Source organism: Anser brachyrhynchus, assembly GCF_964034855.1.
Source record: "Anser brachyrhynchus genome assembly, chromosome: 2".
NCBI classification, from domain to species: Eukaryota; Metazoa; Chordata; class Aves; order Anseriformes; family Anatidae; genus Anser; species Anser brachyrhynchus.
Genome location: NC_137695.1, coordinates 149732537 through 149751759, shown reverse-complemented (window position 1 = coordinate 149751759; position 19223 = coordinate 149732537). Strand labels below are relative to the sequence as shown.

Genomic DNA, 19223 nt, shown 5'->3' with positions numbered 1-19223 from the left:
ATATAACAGGCCTTTATGACCTGTTGTCTGTATTTCTGCTCTCACTTTCTTCTCCTTCTCTACAGGACACATACTTTATGTCAATGTCCATAATATTGAACACACCATACATTAAATGCCTCTGTTTATTATGAGATCTTTGCCTTTGTACCACACGTTAGCTTTGCAGTGGTGGAATAGGAGGGAAAACTTCACTTTTGTTAAGAGTTTTAACTTCTCCATGTGGAGTGGCAGCCCCCAGATGGCCAAAAAAACCACCTGGACTGCTACCTGCCTCCAGAAGCGTGTTAGCTCAGTATTAAAAGAACTAGACACGGCCATAAGCTTCAAGTGGGTGCCTTCAGATGTCACTTACCTTGGTATTAAATCAGCTAGGCATATGACGAGCAATAAGCGAGCCCCTTGTGGCTGTGGTTATTTAGGTTCTTTGCAGTCTAATTATCAAATCTAATACCTGAAACACAGTGCTTTGAACAAACAGCACCTGAATTAACCCCTAGCATGGGGTACGCACTGAGCACTCACAACCCAGTTTTAAAAAACCCTCAGTTCCTGAGGGTGCAGTTCCTCAGTTGTAAACTGTGTTTGTCCTAAATGTGTATCTAAAAATAAAAATTAAAAAATTAAAAAATCATCCTGCCTGCTTCAACTGCAAATACTATACTCAACTACTCAAGTGCGCTGAAGCAGAAGCCGATGTCGCAACGCCACAATACTTTAGGGCAAGGGCCTGGAGACCGGCAAAGCAAACCCTGCTGCTATTCTCACCGGCTTGGCATGAGGCTGGAGGCCAGCGTGTGGGCAGGGAAAACGTGTTGTTGCTGCAAGTAAATCCCAGTGGTGAAGTGGTACCTTAGTAACAGGTACAGTATTAAGATTGGGGTGTGTGTGTGGGGGGCGGTGTACAGTATTAAGACTTGGGGCGGGGAGGGAGGTTTGTGAGGGGACTCTTTCACGTTGTTTCACGTTATAACCGAGTTTCTTCCCGCAGCGCAGCCTCCTCTGAGGCAACCCCTCCCGGCCAGCCGCCTTGGGGCTAATCTCCCCCTCACAGCCGCCTCGCCCCGCGGCCGCCGCCCTTCGCCGCGGCTCCCCTCAGGACGGAGCCGTGCCCGCCCTGAGGGGGCGACCGAGGCCGCGCTGCCGCCCGGCGCCGCCCTGCGCCTGCGTGGCGCTGCCTCCTTCCCTCCCTTCCCTCCCTCCCTTCCCTCCCTCCATGGGGCCATGGGCGGCTGAGGCGGAGCGGAGCAGCGGCACCGCCCGGGCGTCTCGGGCGCCTTCTTCCCCTGCCCCATGTCGGCGCGGCTCGGCCGGGCGGCGCTGCTGCTGCTGGGGCGGCCGGGGGGCCCCGCTGCCTCCGTGCCCTCCTCGCCGTCCTGCCTGGGCTCGCTGCGGGCCCCGCCGCGTTGCTGCTGCCGCCGCCTGGGCAGCCTGAGCGGCGGCACCGAGGGGCTGCTCCTGCCCGGGGGGGCTCCGCCGCCGCCGCCCGGCCGGGCTCTGGGCACCCACCCCAAGAAGGAGCCGATGGAGGCGTTGAACACGGCGCAGGGAGCCCGCGACTTCATCTACAGCCTGCACTCCACCGAGCGGAGCTGCCTGCTGCGGGAGCTGCACCGCTTCGAGTCCATCGCCATCGCCCAAGGTGAGCGGTGCCGGTCCCGGCGTGTCCCCCCGCGGGGTGCTGGTGGCTCCGTGGGGGTGGCGAGGAGGAAACCGGGGGGCGAGGCGTCGAGAAAGCTGCGAGCGTGACCCGCAGCTCCACATGGCCGCCCCACGCGAGTTTAGTTTCCAGAACCATCCGCCCCGCCTTTGCCTTCACAACTTCTGCCCCGTGGGGTTCGCCGTGTGCTGGCCGTCCCGTGAGGAGTTTCCGAAAGGGTGTGGGCGGCCGGGTTTCGGGACGGGAGTAGGAAAGTGTGTCACGTACAAAATCCCCCCGACGCTGGTACAGCGGTAAACGGGTTTCAGATCTCCAAAGAGATCCTGGGCTGCTGCTGCTGCTGCTCCGGGAGCTCGTTCAGGAGTTGTGCTGCCCTGCACAGAGGGCTGCCAGTGGGAGGATGCCTGCCAAGGATTGCTTGGCAGTAATCCACCCTTCCACGGGCAGGTATACGTGTGCTGGGAAGGTTTATAGGTGTGTCTTTGAGTGCAACGCCAGCTAAAATAATCCGCACTGATTTTTCCGTGATCCGACTGCTCTTTCCAACTTGGCACTTCCCCATACACAAATCAAAAACGTGACAAAATCAAATCCCGTTGATTGCAGCCTCGGTGCTTCTGATGCTCAGCGGTAATTTTATGGTACCTATTGCGGCTGAGATGACAGCAGGCACTTCAGAGCTCAGCGTGCATTTGATCTAGGCCTCTGTGACTTTGATAGTAGCGTGCCCTTGGAAAGGGCATTTCTGTGGCTCGTAGCTGCTCTGTACATGTCTTGAGGAAATCTTAGAGTGGGCAGAAAACAGTTCCAAGGGGCAGCCGAAGGAGTGCTACTTTCACGAAGAAGCAGAACCTTTTCAGGTACCTCTTCAGTGCTGTCTGTAGTACACCTGCACGCAAACAGAGCAAGAGCAGTTAATGTAAATAGCTTGTTTTAGGAGCAGTGCTACTATTTTGCAGAGCACAAATTGGTTATATTTGTTTCCCAGTCAGAAAGCATGCTTTAAGCTGTCAATTGACCCTAACTTTTGAGTACTAACAACTAACACTCTTCCTAAGGATCCTTGTCAGCATCTGAAAGGTTGTTGCTATAGGTTTTTGCACAAGTTTCTATCCCGACAGTTACTGCTCAGGTGAAAGTAGGTTGCTCACAGAGCTGCTGTATCACCAGAGGATCGTGTTGGGGATATCAAAACCTTTAAAATGTATTTCAGTATGTCTCAAGGTTTGTACGGAGATAATTCAACAGATGGTCCTATTTAATATCTGGTTGCTCAGCTGCTGTTAGCTATAGTATGAGAGTCCTTTTCTATAAACTACTGTGACTATCTGATAATTTAGGATCTGAAAGACTGAGTAACAAAAACATTACGTTTAGAGACATAACTGCATGTGACTTATAAGTAAACTGCGGATATATGTTGGTAGTGGAAATTGTCGTTCACTTGTGCCAGAAATTGTAACCGTTCATCTCACTGGGAGGAGAGTTTCAGCAAAACCTCAGGTCTGGGCTTTGTAGCCCCACAGGTGAAGGTTGCCAAAGTGCAGTGATGCCATCAGACCTCAGTCCGGGGAGTCAGATTTTTGATCTGCCCAGTAGCTGGTGGTAACTTGATTTTTAGGAAACTAACTTCTTCCTTTAGCCAGCTTCATTCAGATTTTTTTACCTGACTACAGCATATGAGCTGTCAGCTTTTCTCCCTAAGAAGTGATCTTTCTACACGTTGTTGACAAAAAAAACATAACCAAGAAGAGCTTCTAGAAAGTCTTTTGAATAAAAATTAGCCAAAAAAATACCTTAAACCTATAGTGTGTACCTCTTGTGTGTTCCATGATAGAGAACTAAAATCACATGAATGGGAGAGGTAATGTGGCACAGAAATCATTCAGTGCAGATGCAGGTGCTGTGCTTTTTTTAGAGGTGCCACCAAAGCACTGGATTCTTTTTCGGTGTGCAGATGTTTGAGCTGTCATGGGCTAGGGAAGGAGGGGAGGGCAGGGTCGATATTGACAGAATTCAGATTTTATGGGATGAAGGGAAGCAAATGTAGAGCCAGGCACTTCAGGATCGTCAGGTGTGCATCATTGCTCACAACACCAGGCAGTGACAGAAGTACACGAAGTGAGTAGAAGGGCTGCACTGGAAAGAAAATGACACGATTTCTGGGCTAGATGATGATACTCTGTGCTTCGTATGCTTTATTATGATTAGATAATGCTTTGTATGTTTGCCCTTGCCTGCTGTTAAATTGGTGACTGTGCAGGAATGATTTAACGAGGTGCACGGGCTGTGATTGTGAGTAGCAAAGGGGAGGGATTTGTGCCCCACTTTCCTAGTGCTTTCTCCAATCTACTAATTTCACTTCTGTTTTTTAAAATTGATCAGTTCAGTGTAGCTAAAATGATTTGGGGAATGTTGTGTTTCTGCTCTTATCTTTTCATCCTGTGGCAGCATGCTGTAGCTCCAGGTAGTCGATGCTTTAGATCGGATTGCTAGTTTGATTTCCAATGAGGTGTGATCCGAATGCAGCCTTCAAATTTGCTTGCCTGCCTGCTAAGCAAGTTCCTCTGTCCTATTTCAGTCTGGAAAATCAGTCCTTCCTCAGTCGTGAAATGCATATGCAGTTTTGTCACTCCGTGCACTTAAGTTTGTTTTGTGCCTGTGATCTTTTCATACTTCTATATGGAAAGGGAGGTCTTAGTCCATACCCTTCTTAACGTGGTCCTTCCTGGGCTAAGTTTTGACCTTCTTCCTTCACTGCCTCTTCTGTGCCCTAACAGACCCCATAACAGCTCGGGGAAGCTGTCAGCAATATGGGGAGACCTGGGCACACCAAGAACCAAATGGGGCCTGTTCCTCAGTCCATTCGCAGGCCTACCACCGGGAGGATGCAGTCCCATCAACTAATTGCCCTAGCGCGAAATATGACAGGACACACTATCTGTGGCCTCCCCTAATGGCAGAGGCTAGAGGGAAACCCAGCCGCTGCCGTGGCTGCTCCGCCGAAGAACGGTCCTCAGGTAGGTGAGCCGTAGCCATCCACCTTTGAGTTAGGTGAGTCTCGAGTGTTTCGATGCTTTAACGCCTCGGTTTGCCCTGTAGTCGCGTAGCCTGTAGGTGGGAGAGGTCTGAGACGGGGGCTTGGAACGGTTCCTGCCGCCACGCGTGTCTTCTGCTTCCAGGTGCTGAGCGCTAGCAGTGGGTTTAAACGGTTCAGCCTCCAGAAAGCAGCTGAAAACTTGCTGTATTAACAAACACCGAAATGATTCTGTTTGTTTAATGTTTGTCTTCGGTCAGAAGGCTGCGTTGCTCGCTGATCTGTGAGCTCACGTTAAAGGATGGCTATCGAAGCTGGGCTTACCCGGCAGCCTGACTTCAAATACTAGGAAGCTTTTGCATAGGAGAACCGGGGCGGGAGAATATGAAACTGAATCTTGATGGAACTGTTTTTAAAAAGATATTCTGAGAAGCGTCCTGATTTAGACTATAATCTATATTTTGTTAACTGTCTTAGTCAAAACATCACTAAATTGCTCTTCCTGAGGACTGCTACAAGACCTTCCCACCTGGATTTAGTTTTCTGTTTTCATTAAAGTCTTTTTTTTTCTTCCCTTCCTTTTTTTCTTGGAAAGGTGAATAGGCTCTTGCATTTTCCCAAGAAGAGTTTCAGAACAGTGTTTTTTTTTTTTTTTTTTAAATTTCAGCTTGTGTTTCTTGTAAGCACGTCGGCCGCAGCAGATGGAGATGATGGATGTGGACTTGAATACAAATATTTTGTGTTCTTCTTTTTCATAGTTACAGAAACACAGAAGTAGCAAATTAGCCGGTTCCTTTAAACTGCAGTAGTGCCACTCTCCTGTTTGTGGAAGTGGTGCTCCGTGATCAAGGCTTCGTTTTCTTGGCAACAGAGCGAGCCCTCCTTCCCTTTGCTCCTTTCTTACATAGAGAGATGGAAGTATAAAAATCGTACTGGCAATGTGGAGGGTGACTTCACGCTTCTAACCTGTTGTACCAAAAGTGAGGGATTTTAGAAGGAAGGAGAGGGGCTTACGTTCAGGTTTTCTGCGTTTAGTTTCCAGTGTATATTCGAAAATGATTCCTGGAAGCACTTAGAAGCAGTGCAGCAAGCCCAGTAAGCGGGAGGAAAATGACCGAAGGGTTTGACTTGCGTAGGTAAGAAATAACTACGCAGCAGACATGCTAAGGGTACTGCTGTTCTTAGAGCTGTGCTGGTTTAAAATATTCTTGAGCCAAAACGTAACACTTTTCTACTAATAATACTAACACAACCGCTCTCTAGTGCCTCTCAGGTCGTGGAAGTGAGGAGTTCGGTTATTTTTTTCACCTTTGTTGCAGAGATGGGAAAACAGTTCCTGTTAGAATTATGCATGCACATGGATCACAATTCCTTGAAAACACCAAGTTGCATTTTATTTTTTAAATATTAGGGTTTTGTGATGTGATTACAAAATAAAAGGCCTTCTGAAATGTAGGAACTTGGAGGATTTCTGGTTGCTGAGGCTGTGTATGAACTGGAACACGTGAAAAAACTTAGTGCCAGTGTATTCTTGACAGCTGTTTTTGTTGGTTTAATGTCAGGTCTGCAGAATGCAGTCTCTAGCTAGATTCTCTCTGCAGGCACCAGTATGCGATGCCCTATGTGACTTAATAAATAATCTGTCCAAACCAGTGTATTCTGGTAGAAAAATGTTCATAATTCCAAGTTTCTGTGTTGTGTGTGAAGAAGTTAGCACTGCGGGTGAAGGGTGCCACCGCTGTGTTCAGTCGGCCTGGCAGCTGGAGCAAGAGCTGCTAGAGGTGACTGCCAACTTTTAGCCAGTGTTGTGTGAAATCTTACTTCGGTGTCACAAGAAGCATCTCTGTTTTGTGATCTGGTGTGAAATCTATGAACTCCCTGGTTCCCTGGAGTAGCACAGGGAATATTAGAGCCTCGATGCCACTGCTTCCACAGTTCAGGGGGAAAAGTTAATTTGGAAGGCTGCAAATGCCATCAGGGACAAATGGATTTCACTGAAGTTCTTGGTCACTTCAAACGTGACCTAGTGTGAAAAACAATTCCTTTTATTGTATGAGTCAGATGCTTTGTGCTAATATAAAGGCATCTGCCTGATGGTTTAGAAACCACCCAGATCTTAGTACCTCTTTTCGGTACAGTGTAAGCTGTGTTAACAAAGCACGATTTGATCCTTCTGGCTTTGCTTGTCTTGTCTAAAAAGTGATTTTTTCCAATGAAAAGTTAAGAGAACTCACCAGTTTGAGTGGGGGGAAAGAGGGAACAGTCTTGCTAGTGTGCTTTGGCACCCTATGGGGACAGTTCTCTGTCCACAACAGGCCAGATGTGTGCGGGTACGCCCTGAGCTGCATGTGGAGATGGGTCATCCACCTCTGTCTTGCTGTGACCTAGGTCGCTCAATCGTTTCTTAACTTTGCTGTTTGATTGCTATTCTAGGAAGAGGTCTCCTGGCAGACTGCTGGTAAGCATGCAATTTGCAAGCTGAAGTGCTCTAGCAGGCTGATAAAACGAGAAACTCTTACTGGCTTGCTTGTGTGCGTACACAGAGGCTACTGCTAATCTCCGTGCCGAGTCAAAAATACTCAGTGGTGAATGATGTGGTTCAGATGGAAACATACACCACTTCTCTTTTTGCTTCCCAAATGCTTTTTTTTCCCTAATCCATCAAGCCTTTTCATGAACGCAGAGTGCAGGAGGAGTGCTGAAGAGGCTGCTCATCGTGTTCTTTAACATCTGTGTGCTGTATTTCCATACAGTGGTCATCTATGCAATACAAAGTATTTTGTCACCTGTGATGATAACTATTAGAAAAGGCCACTCACCCCAGATGTTAGGTAATGCTAATACTGAATCCGTTGGCTTGAAATTGATGCCATTTTGCCAGCAAAAAGAGAACAGTGAGGCAGTTCTGAGTTGAACCTTTTCTGTAGTTGCTGTGATGCTAGTTTCCTTGAGATTTAGTGAGGAGAGGGAGAAATTGGAAGCTATATTTTGTCCTGTAGGTGCTGTGGACTTCCACATATAGAATATTCAATGCAGAAATCCACCGTGGCTTTTCCAGGCCTTGCTGCTGAAGGACAGAGCGCTGCCTGCTGCTCTGCTTGGGTTGCTGGGGTTCACCAGGCGCTCCCCTTGTTGTCACAGCTGGGGTAGGTGTCATTGGTGAAGTGAACCCTCCAGCTGCTCTGTCAGCTAACAAAGATGGGAGTTCCAGCCCCTTTTTGTCTCCAGATTGGATTCTCATTTATTATGAAATGTTATTTTTTTCTTTAGATTTCTTTCACTCACAGACCTGTCTCCAAGAATGTGGATGCCCATTATCAGAAAAAGCAAAGTGCTTGGGAAGATGTGTGCGCTGCTTGATTACCTTAAATAAGGGATTTCATGCTTTTGAAATCTAATCGAGATGTATTCAGCAAGAAACCTTTCAAGAATGAAAGTATAGTTATAAAAACAAACAAAAACAACCAAACCACACAACTGAATGCCAAAACTCCGAAGTAAAAAATGCATGAACAAAATCTCATCTCCAAAATATACTCGTGGGTGGTAGAAAATCTATTTCCATTGTTCATTTTAGCACTGCTGTGTTGTATTTGTCAATCTAACGTTTCCTTAAGCATTATTACAATTGAGTGCTTATGATTTGTTTGGATTTTTTTTTCCCTCAAGTAACGGTAAAGCTGTAAACGTAAGTAGCTCAGGAGAGTCAGACTTTTCATCATGCTGTCATCTCAGTAACCAAATAGTATCTTATGGAAATTGCCTACTATATAGATTTTTTTTTCACAACATTTTAACTTAGAAAAAGTTTAGTGATTCTCTTTTTCTATTTTAAACTCTGTTTGTGAGGGTTATTCTACTCACGCTGACATAGGTAATACCTTGGGACTGGGCTGTACATATATTACTTAAGTATTGAAGGGACTGAGGTTTAATGCCATAAAAAAGGAAGCTGGTACTTGGTCACCCATGGTAAAACTATCCTAAAGTTGCTCTCTCAAACTGTCATTCGTCACTGTAACTGTCTGCCTCTAAGCCATGTTCAGCAAGGTATTGCTTGCTGAAATTCGTGCTGGTTTTGCCCTTGTGATTTGGTTTGCTTTCCTATTCTGAAATTGTAGTGACCCTAGAACCCACTCTGGGTTCTGTGCTTAAATGCAGAAATTTAGCCATATGTTTTTGCAGAGGAAAGTCAGCAAGCATTCAAGATGAAGTGGAACGAGTGTAAGGCCTAGAGAAACCCGGTCTCCTTACTGCGCGTGTAGGTTCTCTCCTTGCTGGCAGGTGCTCCAGTGTCGGTTGGAACGCTTTCAGTAATGACTTACCACCCTCTTGCTTTTGCAAACTTTTAGCATCCAGATACCCTAAACCACTGGTACCACTTGAGAAGCCCGCGAAGGAGGTAGTATCGCCAGAGACGACCAGTACTCTTGGTACAGTAAAAAACCAAACCTAAAAGTGTGTTGCTGAGACGTGGCATTGCATAAGGCCAGCGAGCTGCTTGTTTGACAGACGTTCTGCGTGCTTGTTGTGATGCAGTTGGCATGTGTTACTGCAAGAAATCAAAGTGCTCGGTTTTGGGTTTATTTACGTTACTATAAACTTGTGACTTCAGGCTTTATAATATAAATTGATATCATGACTTCAGTCTCGGAATGACGCGGTCCCCATGGGGACTTTAGGGACTTGGTCTTAATGTGAACGAAGAAATGTTTCAAGTCCTGGTCTTGTGGAAAGTCTTCTGAGCACCATAATTTCTAGGTAATCTAGACAAGTCTCCATAATTTCTAGATCATAATGGAGTGGAAATTTGAGGCTGAAACAACTTCATTCAGTTGGAGGAACTCGATGTTATGCACCTTATGCCTTTCCCTGGCAAAGTGCCACGCATTAAATTCTGTGGTCCAAACATAATGCGGAAATAGTATTACCGTTAAAAACGTAATTATTCAGAGTAACTGCCTTTACCCTTCCCTGTAATTAATGCTTTAGGAAAGGTAAAGTAAAAGATTGCCCTAATTAAAACTTGTTTTCCAATATTTGCATGTGTTTAGGCATGTAATACAGCAGAATAACTATCATGCACAGGCATTTTTTTAAGGTGGTCAATTAAAAACAAACAGAAGTCAGGCTCTGAGCCATTGCTGTGGCTCAAAATAATACATTTTGTAGTTATCGGGAGACAGGTTTTCCTTCTAGTTATCTTTCCTGCTGTGAGGGGTGCTTTTGATTTAGGAGAGATCACTTAAAATGCAACTTTTACTTACGGTGCAGCTCGTACCCTTCAGAGCAGTAGATGAGATGCACTTTGATCTCCATGTAACAGGCATGAATGAACTGGATCGTGTGTGTTCTGCGAACACAGGGGCACTGATTTAGTGTATAATTGGTATTAAAGAATGACATCAGTTTCTTACAGGAAGAATTTAAAAGTTTCTTGAATTATTTAAAGCTTACCCATGTGACTGAAAGCTCTTTCTTATAAAAAGGCAAAGCAAATGGAAAAAATGAGCTAAGTATATCATGCAAACGGTAATTAAGGAAGCTGCCTTGGATCTCTCTGCAGTTTCGTTGTTTTTTTTTTTTTGCTGGTAAAGAAATGGTTCAGATTGAGGAAAGGTAGACATGTGAGTTGTCTTGTGTTACCCCTCATTCATTTTCTTTCTTTCCCCTTGAATTGGCACAGTGTTATTTCAGAAACCAGAAAGCAGATGTTCTTGTTGCCATGTTATTGCTGTGTATGAGAACTTCCTCTAACATCTAGCCTGCCTTTTGGAATTTTTGGGATGTGACTAACCCGTGCCTGAAACAAACTCTTGCTTCCTCTGAAACACGGTGAGTTGGTTAAGGCAAAGCTGACAGAATGCATTTTTTAACCCTGTAGAGTGCAGATTTCATTCAAAACTATGGGATATGAAATCAGTGTTTTTCTGGAGTGTCCAGTTACCAGGGGATTGTATGTTAGTTGCTAATATATCTTCCCTTGCAGCCATAGCAGACCCTGATAGTCTTAATTGCACACACACAGAAATATATATATATATATATATATATATATGTGATATTTAGTCATTATTGCACTTAACACTGTTGACCTCAAAAACCTTGTTTGCTGGATCATTTGCCAGCTCCCGTTTATATGTGATGGGCTCTCGTGTTCATTCCTTTTTGGGTACTCTTTGCATTTTTGTATTTAATCCTGAAAAACGACCGTGCTTTAGCTCTTGGCAAATTCCATCTTGTCACTTTCTCAGCCTACTCATTTCTCTCTGACTTGTAAAAAGAGCAAATAGGAGCACTGGAGGACTACAGTGTTCTGTGTTTGGTGATGGGGCATACCCTGTGGCAACTCTCTCGTCGCCTTAAAGCAGTTGTAAGGAGCAGGGGGCCTGTTTTCTTCTCTGCTACTGCCCGTACCCATGGAGAAAAACTTTCCTCAACCCGCTTACTGAATACTTGGTAGCTTTTTGGGTCTTGGTGCACGTGCTGTAATCTGCTGCTGAGCAGCTGCTGTGTTTTGCTTTGGGAAGGAAGGCTTTCCTGCGTACGTGCCAGGTAGGAGAGGAGGCATTTCCAGACTTAAATCCTGCCATACCATGTGGCAGCAAGCACAGCTGAAGGCTCCTGCTTGACCTGGGGGAAGGACATGGTCTTGAAAAATCTTTTTTGTTTCAAAAATGTAAGAAATCTGAAAGGCTTCTACAGCGAGGCCAGCTTGAATTGAGAGGAGCCGGAGCCATGGGTGTCAGCGGTGGCCCAGATTTTGGTCCCAAAGCTCGCTTTTGGGAGGTGGCCTGGGACCTGTCAGCTGGACACCAGCAAGGCTTTCAGAAACCTCGAGGCAAGGCTGGGAGAAGGCGCAGGAAATGCTGAGTGGTTCTCATCCATGCCACGGACAGAGAGGTCTGTCTCTTTCTTGCTGCCGTCCTGTGTGTAGATTTGTGTTGCTGCAGAGCTCTGCCAGTTTCTTCACATCCAGGTGCTTTGTGTGAGCCGACAGATAACTGTTGCATTTCAGCCTGCTGCAGTTTTACCTGTAAATATCATCAGTTTCTGATTACTTGTACTGGGAAAATAACTTCTGGTCCTTTGCAGCTTTTGGCTGATCCATCCCTTCCTTAGTGCTGGCCAGTTTGGTGTAACTGTACTGTTAAGCGACAGTCGTGTCGCATTCAGAGTGTAAGCCATCAGTCTCCCTTAATATATGGTCCCATCCTTCACGGCAATCTGAATGGGGAGAAATTGGGTTTTGCTGGCTTTATTGGGTTTCATGGAAGACTCTAGAGAAAGGTGTATGGAACAAATTGATTCCTTTAGCCAGCTGCTCTTGTAAATACAGTTAGCTTCTATTTTCAGATGGCAATGTTTTTATTTCATTAAGTCCTGGCAATGGGTTGTTTTTTTTATAAAGCACAAGTAAAGATATGGTGTCACAGATGTGAAACAAACTGTTTTGTTCAGGATCAAGGGAAGTAAGAATTACTAGCCAAGTAAAGATTTTTGCCAGCCAACTTGCCTAGTAAAGATTTTTGCCAGTGACATTTTCTCCCAACCCCCCAATTTTCCTATTATTAGAGTATTTTATGGAGTAAAGGAAACAAAGCAAAGGGAATAGGTAGCTGCAAAAGTGCCAGCAGTGTTACAAGTACTCAGTCTGGTCCACCTTTTCTTCTTGAAAATGTCACAGGCTTCTTGTGATTCTCTGACCTCTCCCTAAACGGGATGAGCAGAACAAAGATGTGTTTGTGGTCCTGGTGCAGCATAAACGGCAGTGTCAACAGCGGCTGGTTCAGGTGGGAAGCGGATGTTACAGCGCAGTTTATTAGATCTGATTTATTGGAAAGCAAAAGTCTTTGGCTTGTTAATGTACTTGCATGGATTGGATGGTAGGAACGGATCACGTTGGTCTTACCTCCAGGTGCTGCTTGTTACAATCTTTGCAGCTGGAGACAAATACAGCTGAGTTTTTTGTGACTTCTGATCTTTTGTAGAAGCTCAGTTAAAAAACAAACTAACAAAAAAAACCACCCACAAGCAAATATATATGAATTATATAGATCTATAGATCTACTATACTATATACTAAATATATGTATCTATATTATATGTAGATAATAGATCTACTGTCAACCTAATCCAGGTTGTTGCAAAGGGAGTGCCCCAGTCCCCCCCACCGACCCCACAGCCTCTGGGTGTGCAGTCCCAAGAGGGAATTTAGGAGCAGGAGGAAAAATATCCAGTTGCCTTCTACAGCAGCAGTGTGAATTTAGATCCCTTCAAGGTACGATTCTGCATTTGACCTCAGCATTAATCTTTTCTCCTGGGAAGCGCCATAAGGACTTTCTGCCTCAGGCTGGAGTTTCTTCTCTCCTGTCCCCGTGGGAGCCCCGTGTTGCTAACAGCATGTATGGTGACTTGCTCTAGTGAGCAGTCTTCCAGGTTTCTTTCTTGGTTTTACCAAATATTTGCAATTATATTTGGGAGCTTTGTTGACCTCAACATTTCTCTGACCCCTTGTGAATAGGTAGGGCGCTGTTTTTCGCCTTCCTCTGGCTGTCTCTTCAGGATTATTCCTCCTGGGATCTCCGGCTGCCTGCATGTAGCGCATCGCTTAGCTTCAGTGCTGCCAAAGGCATCCTCAGCCTAAATCCGTCCCCTTCCTCCCTGCTGGAGCGGAGGCTGTGCAAGGTCTGTGAATTTTGGAACAGCTGGTGAGAATGAGAGGAGGGAAGGATGCCAGAGGCACACTGAGGTCAGGCCCCATCATATGGCACAAAACAAGTAGTAGGAGCACCAGTTTAATCCAAGTCTCCAGTAAGTATTGGCATTACTGGTGTGTCACCAGTGCAGGCAATTCCCTATCGCTGTAGCAGAGGCTACTTTCTACTGCCAAGGGGAAAAATGTTAAATAGATCAGGTTCTGTATTTCCTTCTTACCTTTTGTTAGAAAACAAACCAAGCTTGTTCTGCGTGCAGGAAGCCTCGAGGATTCAGCTGTGGTTTTGCATTTAGAATTCACTAGTTCTCCAGCTGATTGTTGTGGCTGGAGGATGCAACTTCATTGCTTACAGGAGTTTGCTGCTTTCTCACAGTTGAAATTGTTGTAAAGGAAAGGTCAAAAAAAAAAACTAACAGTGAAAAAGGGAAAATGGGCAAAGCTGAAATATGTTAAATGGCAGAACCCACTCTTTTATAAATTGTCATCAGTTAGATCCAAGGGAAGATTAAATGGCATTGGGATTAAATAAATGGCTCAGACGGGTAGTTCTTTGTAAGGCAGAACTCCCAGAGCAGCTTCAGAGGGAGTGTGTGCACAGCTGTGCTTTCACTTGGGCTGAGGCTTGAGTTAGCTCTGCAGTTGAAAGCTGCATAGGTGCACTGAAACTGTGCCAGATAATCCTCTGGAAGGAAGGCTCATGCCTGCCAAAGCCTGCAGAAACACTGGGCAGGAGAAAAAAATATCCTTTTTTCTTCTTTTTTTTCCTTTTTCCTCCTCCAGAATAAAGTCAATTGCTTGAAACAATTAACTCAGCACTGTCTGCTTAGAGACTACTGGCTTTACTCTTCCTTTGTTGTTCTCCCTCCTTATTTATATGACTTTATTTATAAAATCAGCAATCTTAACAATGTCAGGTCACTTTCATGAACAGAGTAAAATGTTTTTTTTTTAGTAGGACTTAACATTCGCATGCAGGAGAAATTACTGAATAATGGAGCTGCGTAACAACCCAGCAGATACTCTGTACTCTTATACATAAAAGCCAAAAGAAAACGCTTTGAGGTGAAGTTCCATGTAAAATAGATTTAGTTTTCACACTATATCGTATAGCATTCGCTTCTCCAGCAGTTTGTCAGAGACAGCTGGTATTGCGGCTTGGTTTTAACTATGGAAGGAGTCAGGTGTTAGTCTGACCGGTTTCACAAATGCAGCAAGAAGGCTTTGCTAAATTACTTGGGGAAGGGAAGAAGAAAAGCACCCAAGTGCTGAAAGTAAGGTTTGTCCTGGTACCTTTAGCATTAAGTAAAGAGTTAAGAACAGCTTAATTGCTACTGTGTTCTCTGCTCCTTGGGCATTTAATACAGAGTGGAAGAAGTTACCTGAGGGTCATTTACAGCTGGAACTTAAATTAGCAACAGCTTCTTACAGTGTTCTTTATTGTTGATAGGTATCAATGGTTTCTTAAGTACTTCTAGGGAGCTTATACTTTTGTTTTTATTGCCACAGTGCAGTGAGAAACTATCAGCAGCAAAATGATGCTTGCTGTGAGCCTGGAACTAACAGAACACCGCTCAGTTTATCTGTCTGCTCGACTGCGCTCATTCTGTGTAGCTGCCATCCTTCTGAGACAGATGAAAAGCATTAAACTCTGCGCATTTAAAATTATTTCAGGGAAAATCTTATTTCTGCAGTCTTCCTTGAATCCAAGGTCATCCTCAGGCAGGGGGTGAGACTTCCCATTTCAGAGCAGGCTGATACCCAGCGGTACATGATTTACCACTGGTTTGTCTTGAGTTTTCTGTAACGTTCCTGGTACAATTCTCTTAAAGGAGGAAAAAATAATCCCACTCACCCTGTCAGACTTAGTCTCTCCTCCTTGTGGTACCGCACTGCCTGTGCGTGGTGTTGGCTGGGGTGGTGCTGCCTGACTGAGTACAGGTGCTGGTGCTGCAGGCGTCATGGGAAGCGCTGATCTTGCCGGCCTTGAACTTGCCCTACCAGTGGGCATCGCTGTGCCTCTCTCTCGATATTAACCAAGGAGCTTTTTCTCATTTCAAGACCCCTGGCTGCTGCAGAAGGCGGAAGCCTGCACTCCCTGCCTGGGAATGAGAGTAACAACAGCAGGGGCCTTAGAAAAAGTGAGCGAGCGTAGCACGGACCTGGAGCCCCTGTTACAGGCTGTTGGGGCCGCTCTCCCCCAGCACAACCACATCACCCCAGTGCTGCATGGGCTGCTGCCAGCGTTCGATGGCCTGCCTTTGTTTGAGAGCCAGCGATGCTCTCTGCTCTTCATAAACTACCTTTTTTCTTCCTTTCCTGGGAAAAGAAGTGTGGCTTTGAGCAGCTGGGGGAAGGGCATAAGGAAAAAGAGGGGTGGGAAGAAATCAGCTCATCTCTTTAAACTCATCTCTCAGTTCAGATTTCGTTTAAAGAACAGGACCTGGGGGGAACATCATTAAATAAAGGATCTCGTGACTGTGCGTATACCTCCTTAGATATTTCCTGAGCGCTCGCATGCGTCACATCAGTGATGCCAGCACTTCTCTATTACAAAGTGATGAAAGCCTGTACTAGATCAGATCTCTTTGGTTGCGCGTAGAGCTCTGATAAGTCCTGTTAACAAATCTTTTGTGGTGTCCCACAGAACTGTTTTGCTTATCCTCTTAAATGAAAGTGCTACAGAGGCCATCCTAGAAGCGATTCTCACACCACGATAATACATAGATCCTGCGATCTGATTTCCAGTTCAGTGCTGTTGTGGAGCTGCTGCTCTGCTCAGCTGAGAACCGCTGAAGCGATGGATAGATGCATAACCTCAAACCAGGGAGGCACAGGAAAAGACGGAGCTGGCGGAGAAGCCAACACCTCACCTTACTGAAAAGCAGCTAGAAGGAAATATTTGGATTAGATTAATTCCACTATAATGTTAGCCTAAAGTATTTACCTGGTCTTTTTCCGCAGCTACTGGGAAAGGTGTTAATAATCCCAGGGGAGGATTTGTTCATCCAAAGGTAGACGAATTTGCTGTACCATTGAGCAATGTCCCTCCATAAGCCTCTGGGAACTCATTTCACTCCCTGAGCTTTGAAACAGGATGAAGAGAGAAAAAACAACCTCCATCTGGGATGATGGGCATTATGGTTCTACAAATTTGTTTGCTTTTTTTCATGGCAGGGAATTGTGATTTTGTGGATGGCTCACTTCAGTCAGGGATTGCTACAAGAATGTATTTCCTGGCAGCGCTCTGGTATCTTCTCTTTTTTAAAATCTTTGTTAAATAATATTTCACATGTACTTCTGCGGTGCACAGATCAGAATACCATGTTGTTGTTCGTATTTACTCTCAGATAGTATCTCTAATGTTTCTGACATTTCTGTATAAACATTTCAGCTGTTTTTCTTACCATTTTTCCATTTCTCTGTGAAGGTGACAGCTCAAACCCTGTATTTCTATATTTACCCTGCATCTCTATTACAAACTGCAAGTCCTTCCTGGCTTGTCATATTTTAGTTGATTAGCCCCCTTGAATCTTGAGGAAAGCGTCTTATTTCACGTTTTGCAATTGCAGTTTGAGACATTGTGAAGCATTGCAAATTGTTTTGGCAATTTATGTTTTGAGTGGAAATGAAAGGCTGAACTTTGAGTTGACAAGGCACTGATAGAGGCTTGGATTAGATCAGGGATAATTGTCATGACGAGGAAGGCAATGATTTGGATTTCTGGACCTAGACAGGCAGCTAGGAGGAAAATTACCCCTTGCCATTTTATGCTTTGTCTTAGGGTTGTCAGGGTTTCCACCTTAGGTCTGTGTTTTGTTTAGCATCTTTAAAGTGATGTGGTGTATTACACTTCTGGGAGAGCTAATTGGATGAGTGTGTTGTATACTCCCCATATTTGCCTGTGAACATACAGTAAGCACTGAAGATAAAAACGGAAATGAAGTTGTGTGATACTTAACCAATACTATCCTGTATCTGATGAGAAATCATGTCTGTTTCCGTTGCTAAATATGTCTGTTCTAAGGAGTAACTACTGACCACAGCACGTCTGCAAGGTTTGCTGAACACATGGTCCACTAGATAGAGCGGTGGTTTCAAATAAAGATGAGTTCCTTCTTCTGCTTCGAGGTTTTTCAGGGAGGAAAACGGACGGTGATCTCGGTGTAACTCTGCAGCATTAGGGTGTAAATCAGTCTCCAACGCCCATAGTGCCTGCCGTATTTGTATTTAGGCAGAACGTTTTGGACATGGTTATCTTTTTGCAGGTAATAGAGAAAAAATATTCTATCTTGTCCTCTGTCTATTCATCTCTTATTCATGCTTTGCTAAGCTTTCTCTTCTCGTGTGCATGTGACTGAACTGGCTAACAGTGGAGCATATATTTAGCACTGTACGAGTCAGCATCCTTTCTTGTCTTGACTGGTGAAGTAACAGGAAATCATTTGTGAGTTATAACAAATGATGGAGATATTTTTCTTTACTGCCAACTTTTGGATTGTTCTTTTCCCATCTGGAATGTTATGGGAACCCAGTTGAAAATCAGTGAAAATGGTTTTTCAATTTTGTTCTGACTTAAGTACTGAGGTGTTTTTTGTTTTTTTTGCAGCTTTCATAAACCTTGAGGAAAAGCTGAGAAGGAATAGAGGGGGATGGGCATGTGGCTTAAGAGTTCATTCATGGACTTACTTCATACATTGGTCAGAATTTACTTTTAAGGATCCACCTCTCTGGATGCTGAACAAAGCAGTCAGTAATGCACATCTCATTTTCATGCTCCAGTCCAGAATTTTTGTCTTGATTCTCTTACGAATGTCACCTACAAAGGAGTATTTCTCTTTAAGAGGCACAAAAACTACAGTGATTTTTGGTTCTGTGGAAGTGAGCCCTTGCTGTCCTCATGATGCATATTTGCATGATGTGCTGAAATGACCTAGACAGGCAGTTTGGAGGAAACTGATGTTCCAGGTTGAATTTGAGGCAAAACCCTCCCTAATTTGCAGATGAGACACTAACCATCCTCTACGGTGAGGTCATTATGGAGCTAGATGATTAATATCTTTCATGTTCTTTCCTCATGCCACCTTGATATTCATTGTTAAATTATTAATCTTAGAAACTTGGTCACTATTTAAGCTATAAATCACTTCTCATATTTGTCTTTAGATTTAACGAAGCTCAGCTGTAGCACATAGCTTCCTTCATAGAGTGGCCCTAGCTACCGTGCCTGTTACCACTGTCACTTGTTTCCTGCTCTTGGGTGACAGTAACAGGTTTAGCTGTAAAACTTTATAGCAGTGTTAGCTGCAATTTGAAGAAAAGGTAATAATACGTGCCTTTAGGCTTGCTAGTCCCCTTGTATTCTAGTTCTTGAATTGATCATTCAAAAACTGGTGATAACTGTTTTTAGTAACCATCTGAAAAATACACCCCCCCCTTAAGCAGGTTGGGTTTTTTGTCAGCAAAGAATAATAATCTTATGACTAAATTGCAAGTACTGTCTTGGTTTAAATTGACTACAGTTGGCAGAGTTGATTTAGCCCATTGGATTTGGGCCACGTTGTGGATAATGGTGTTATTTATGTCGCCAGTTTTGTATTCCTATTTTTGATTCTGTTTAAAAATAAAAAGTTTTTAGCAAAAAGTGATACTTGTGAATTCAAAAAGGATTAAGAACAGATTTAAGAGGCAGCTTTTTTTTTCTGTTCACCAGGCTCCATAATTCAGGGCTAGTGACCTGTATTGCACTTGAACATTGGTTTATAACTTAATTTAGGGTAATGAATGTCAGTTTGGAAACAGTAGTATTC

General features: G+C 44.5%; 1 protein-coding gene across 2 annotated transcripts in view; it reads left to right on the top strand.

Moving 5' to 3' along the window:
* The first annotated feature begins 994 nt into the window (after nucleotides 1–994).
* Nucleotides 995–19223, top strand: part of TMEM65 (transmembrane protein 65) — a 33685-nt gene continuing 15456 nt past the window's right edge. The window contains exons 1-2 of one of the 2 annotated variants that reach the window (XM_080581296.1): nucleotides 995–1642; nucleotides 4441–4680. In XM_080581296.1, coding sequence (XP_080437422.1) covers nucleotides 1294–1642; nucleotides 4441–4680 — 589 coding nt within the window. In that variant the 5' untranslated portion in view covers nucleotides 995–1293. The remainder of the gene's footprint in view (nucleotides 1643–4440; nucleotides 4681–19223) is intronic. The other variant, XM_080581297.1, reaches the window with a different exon arrangement.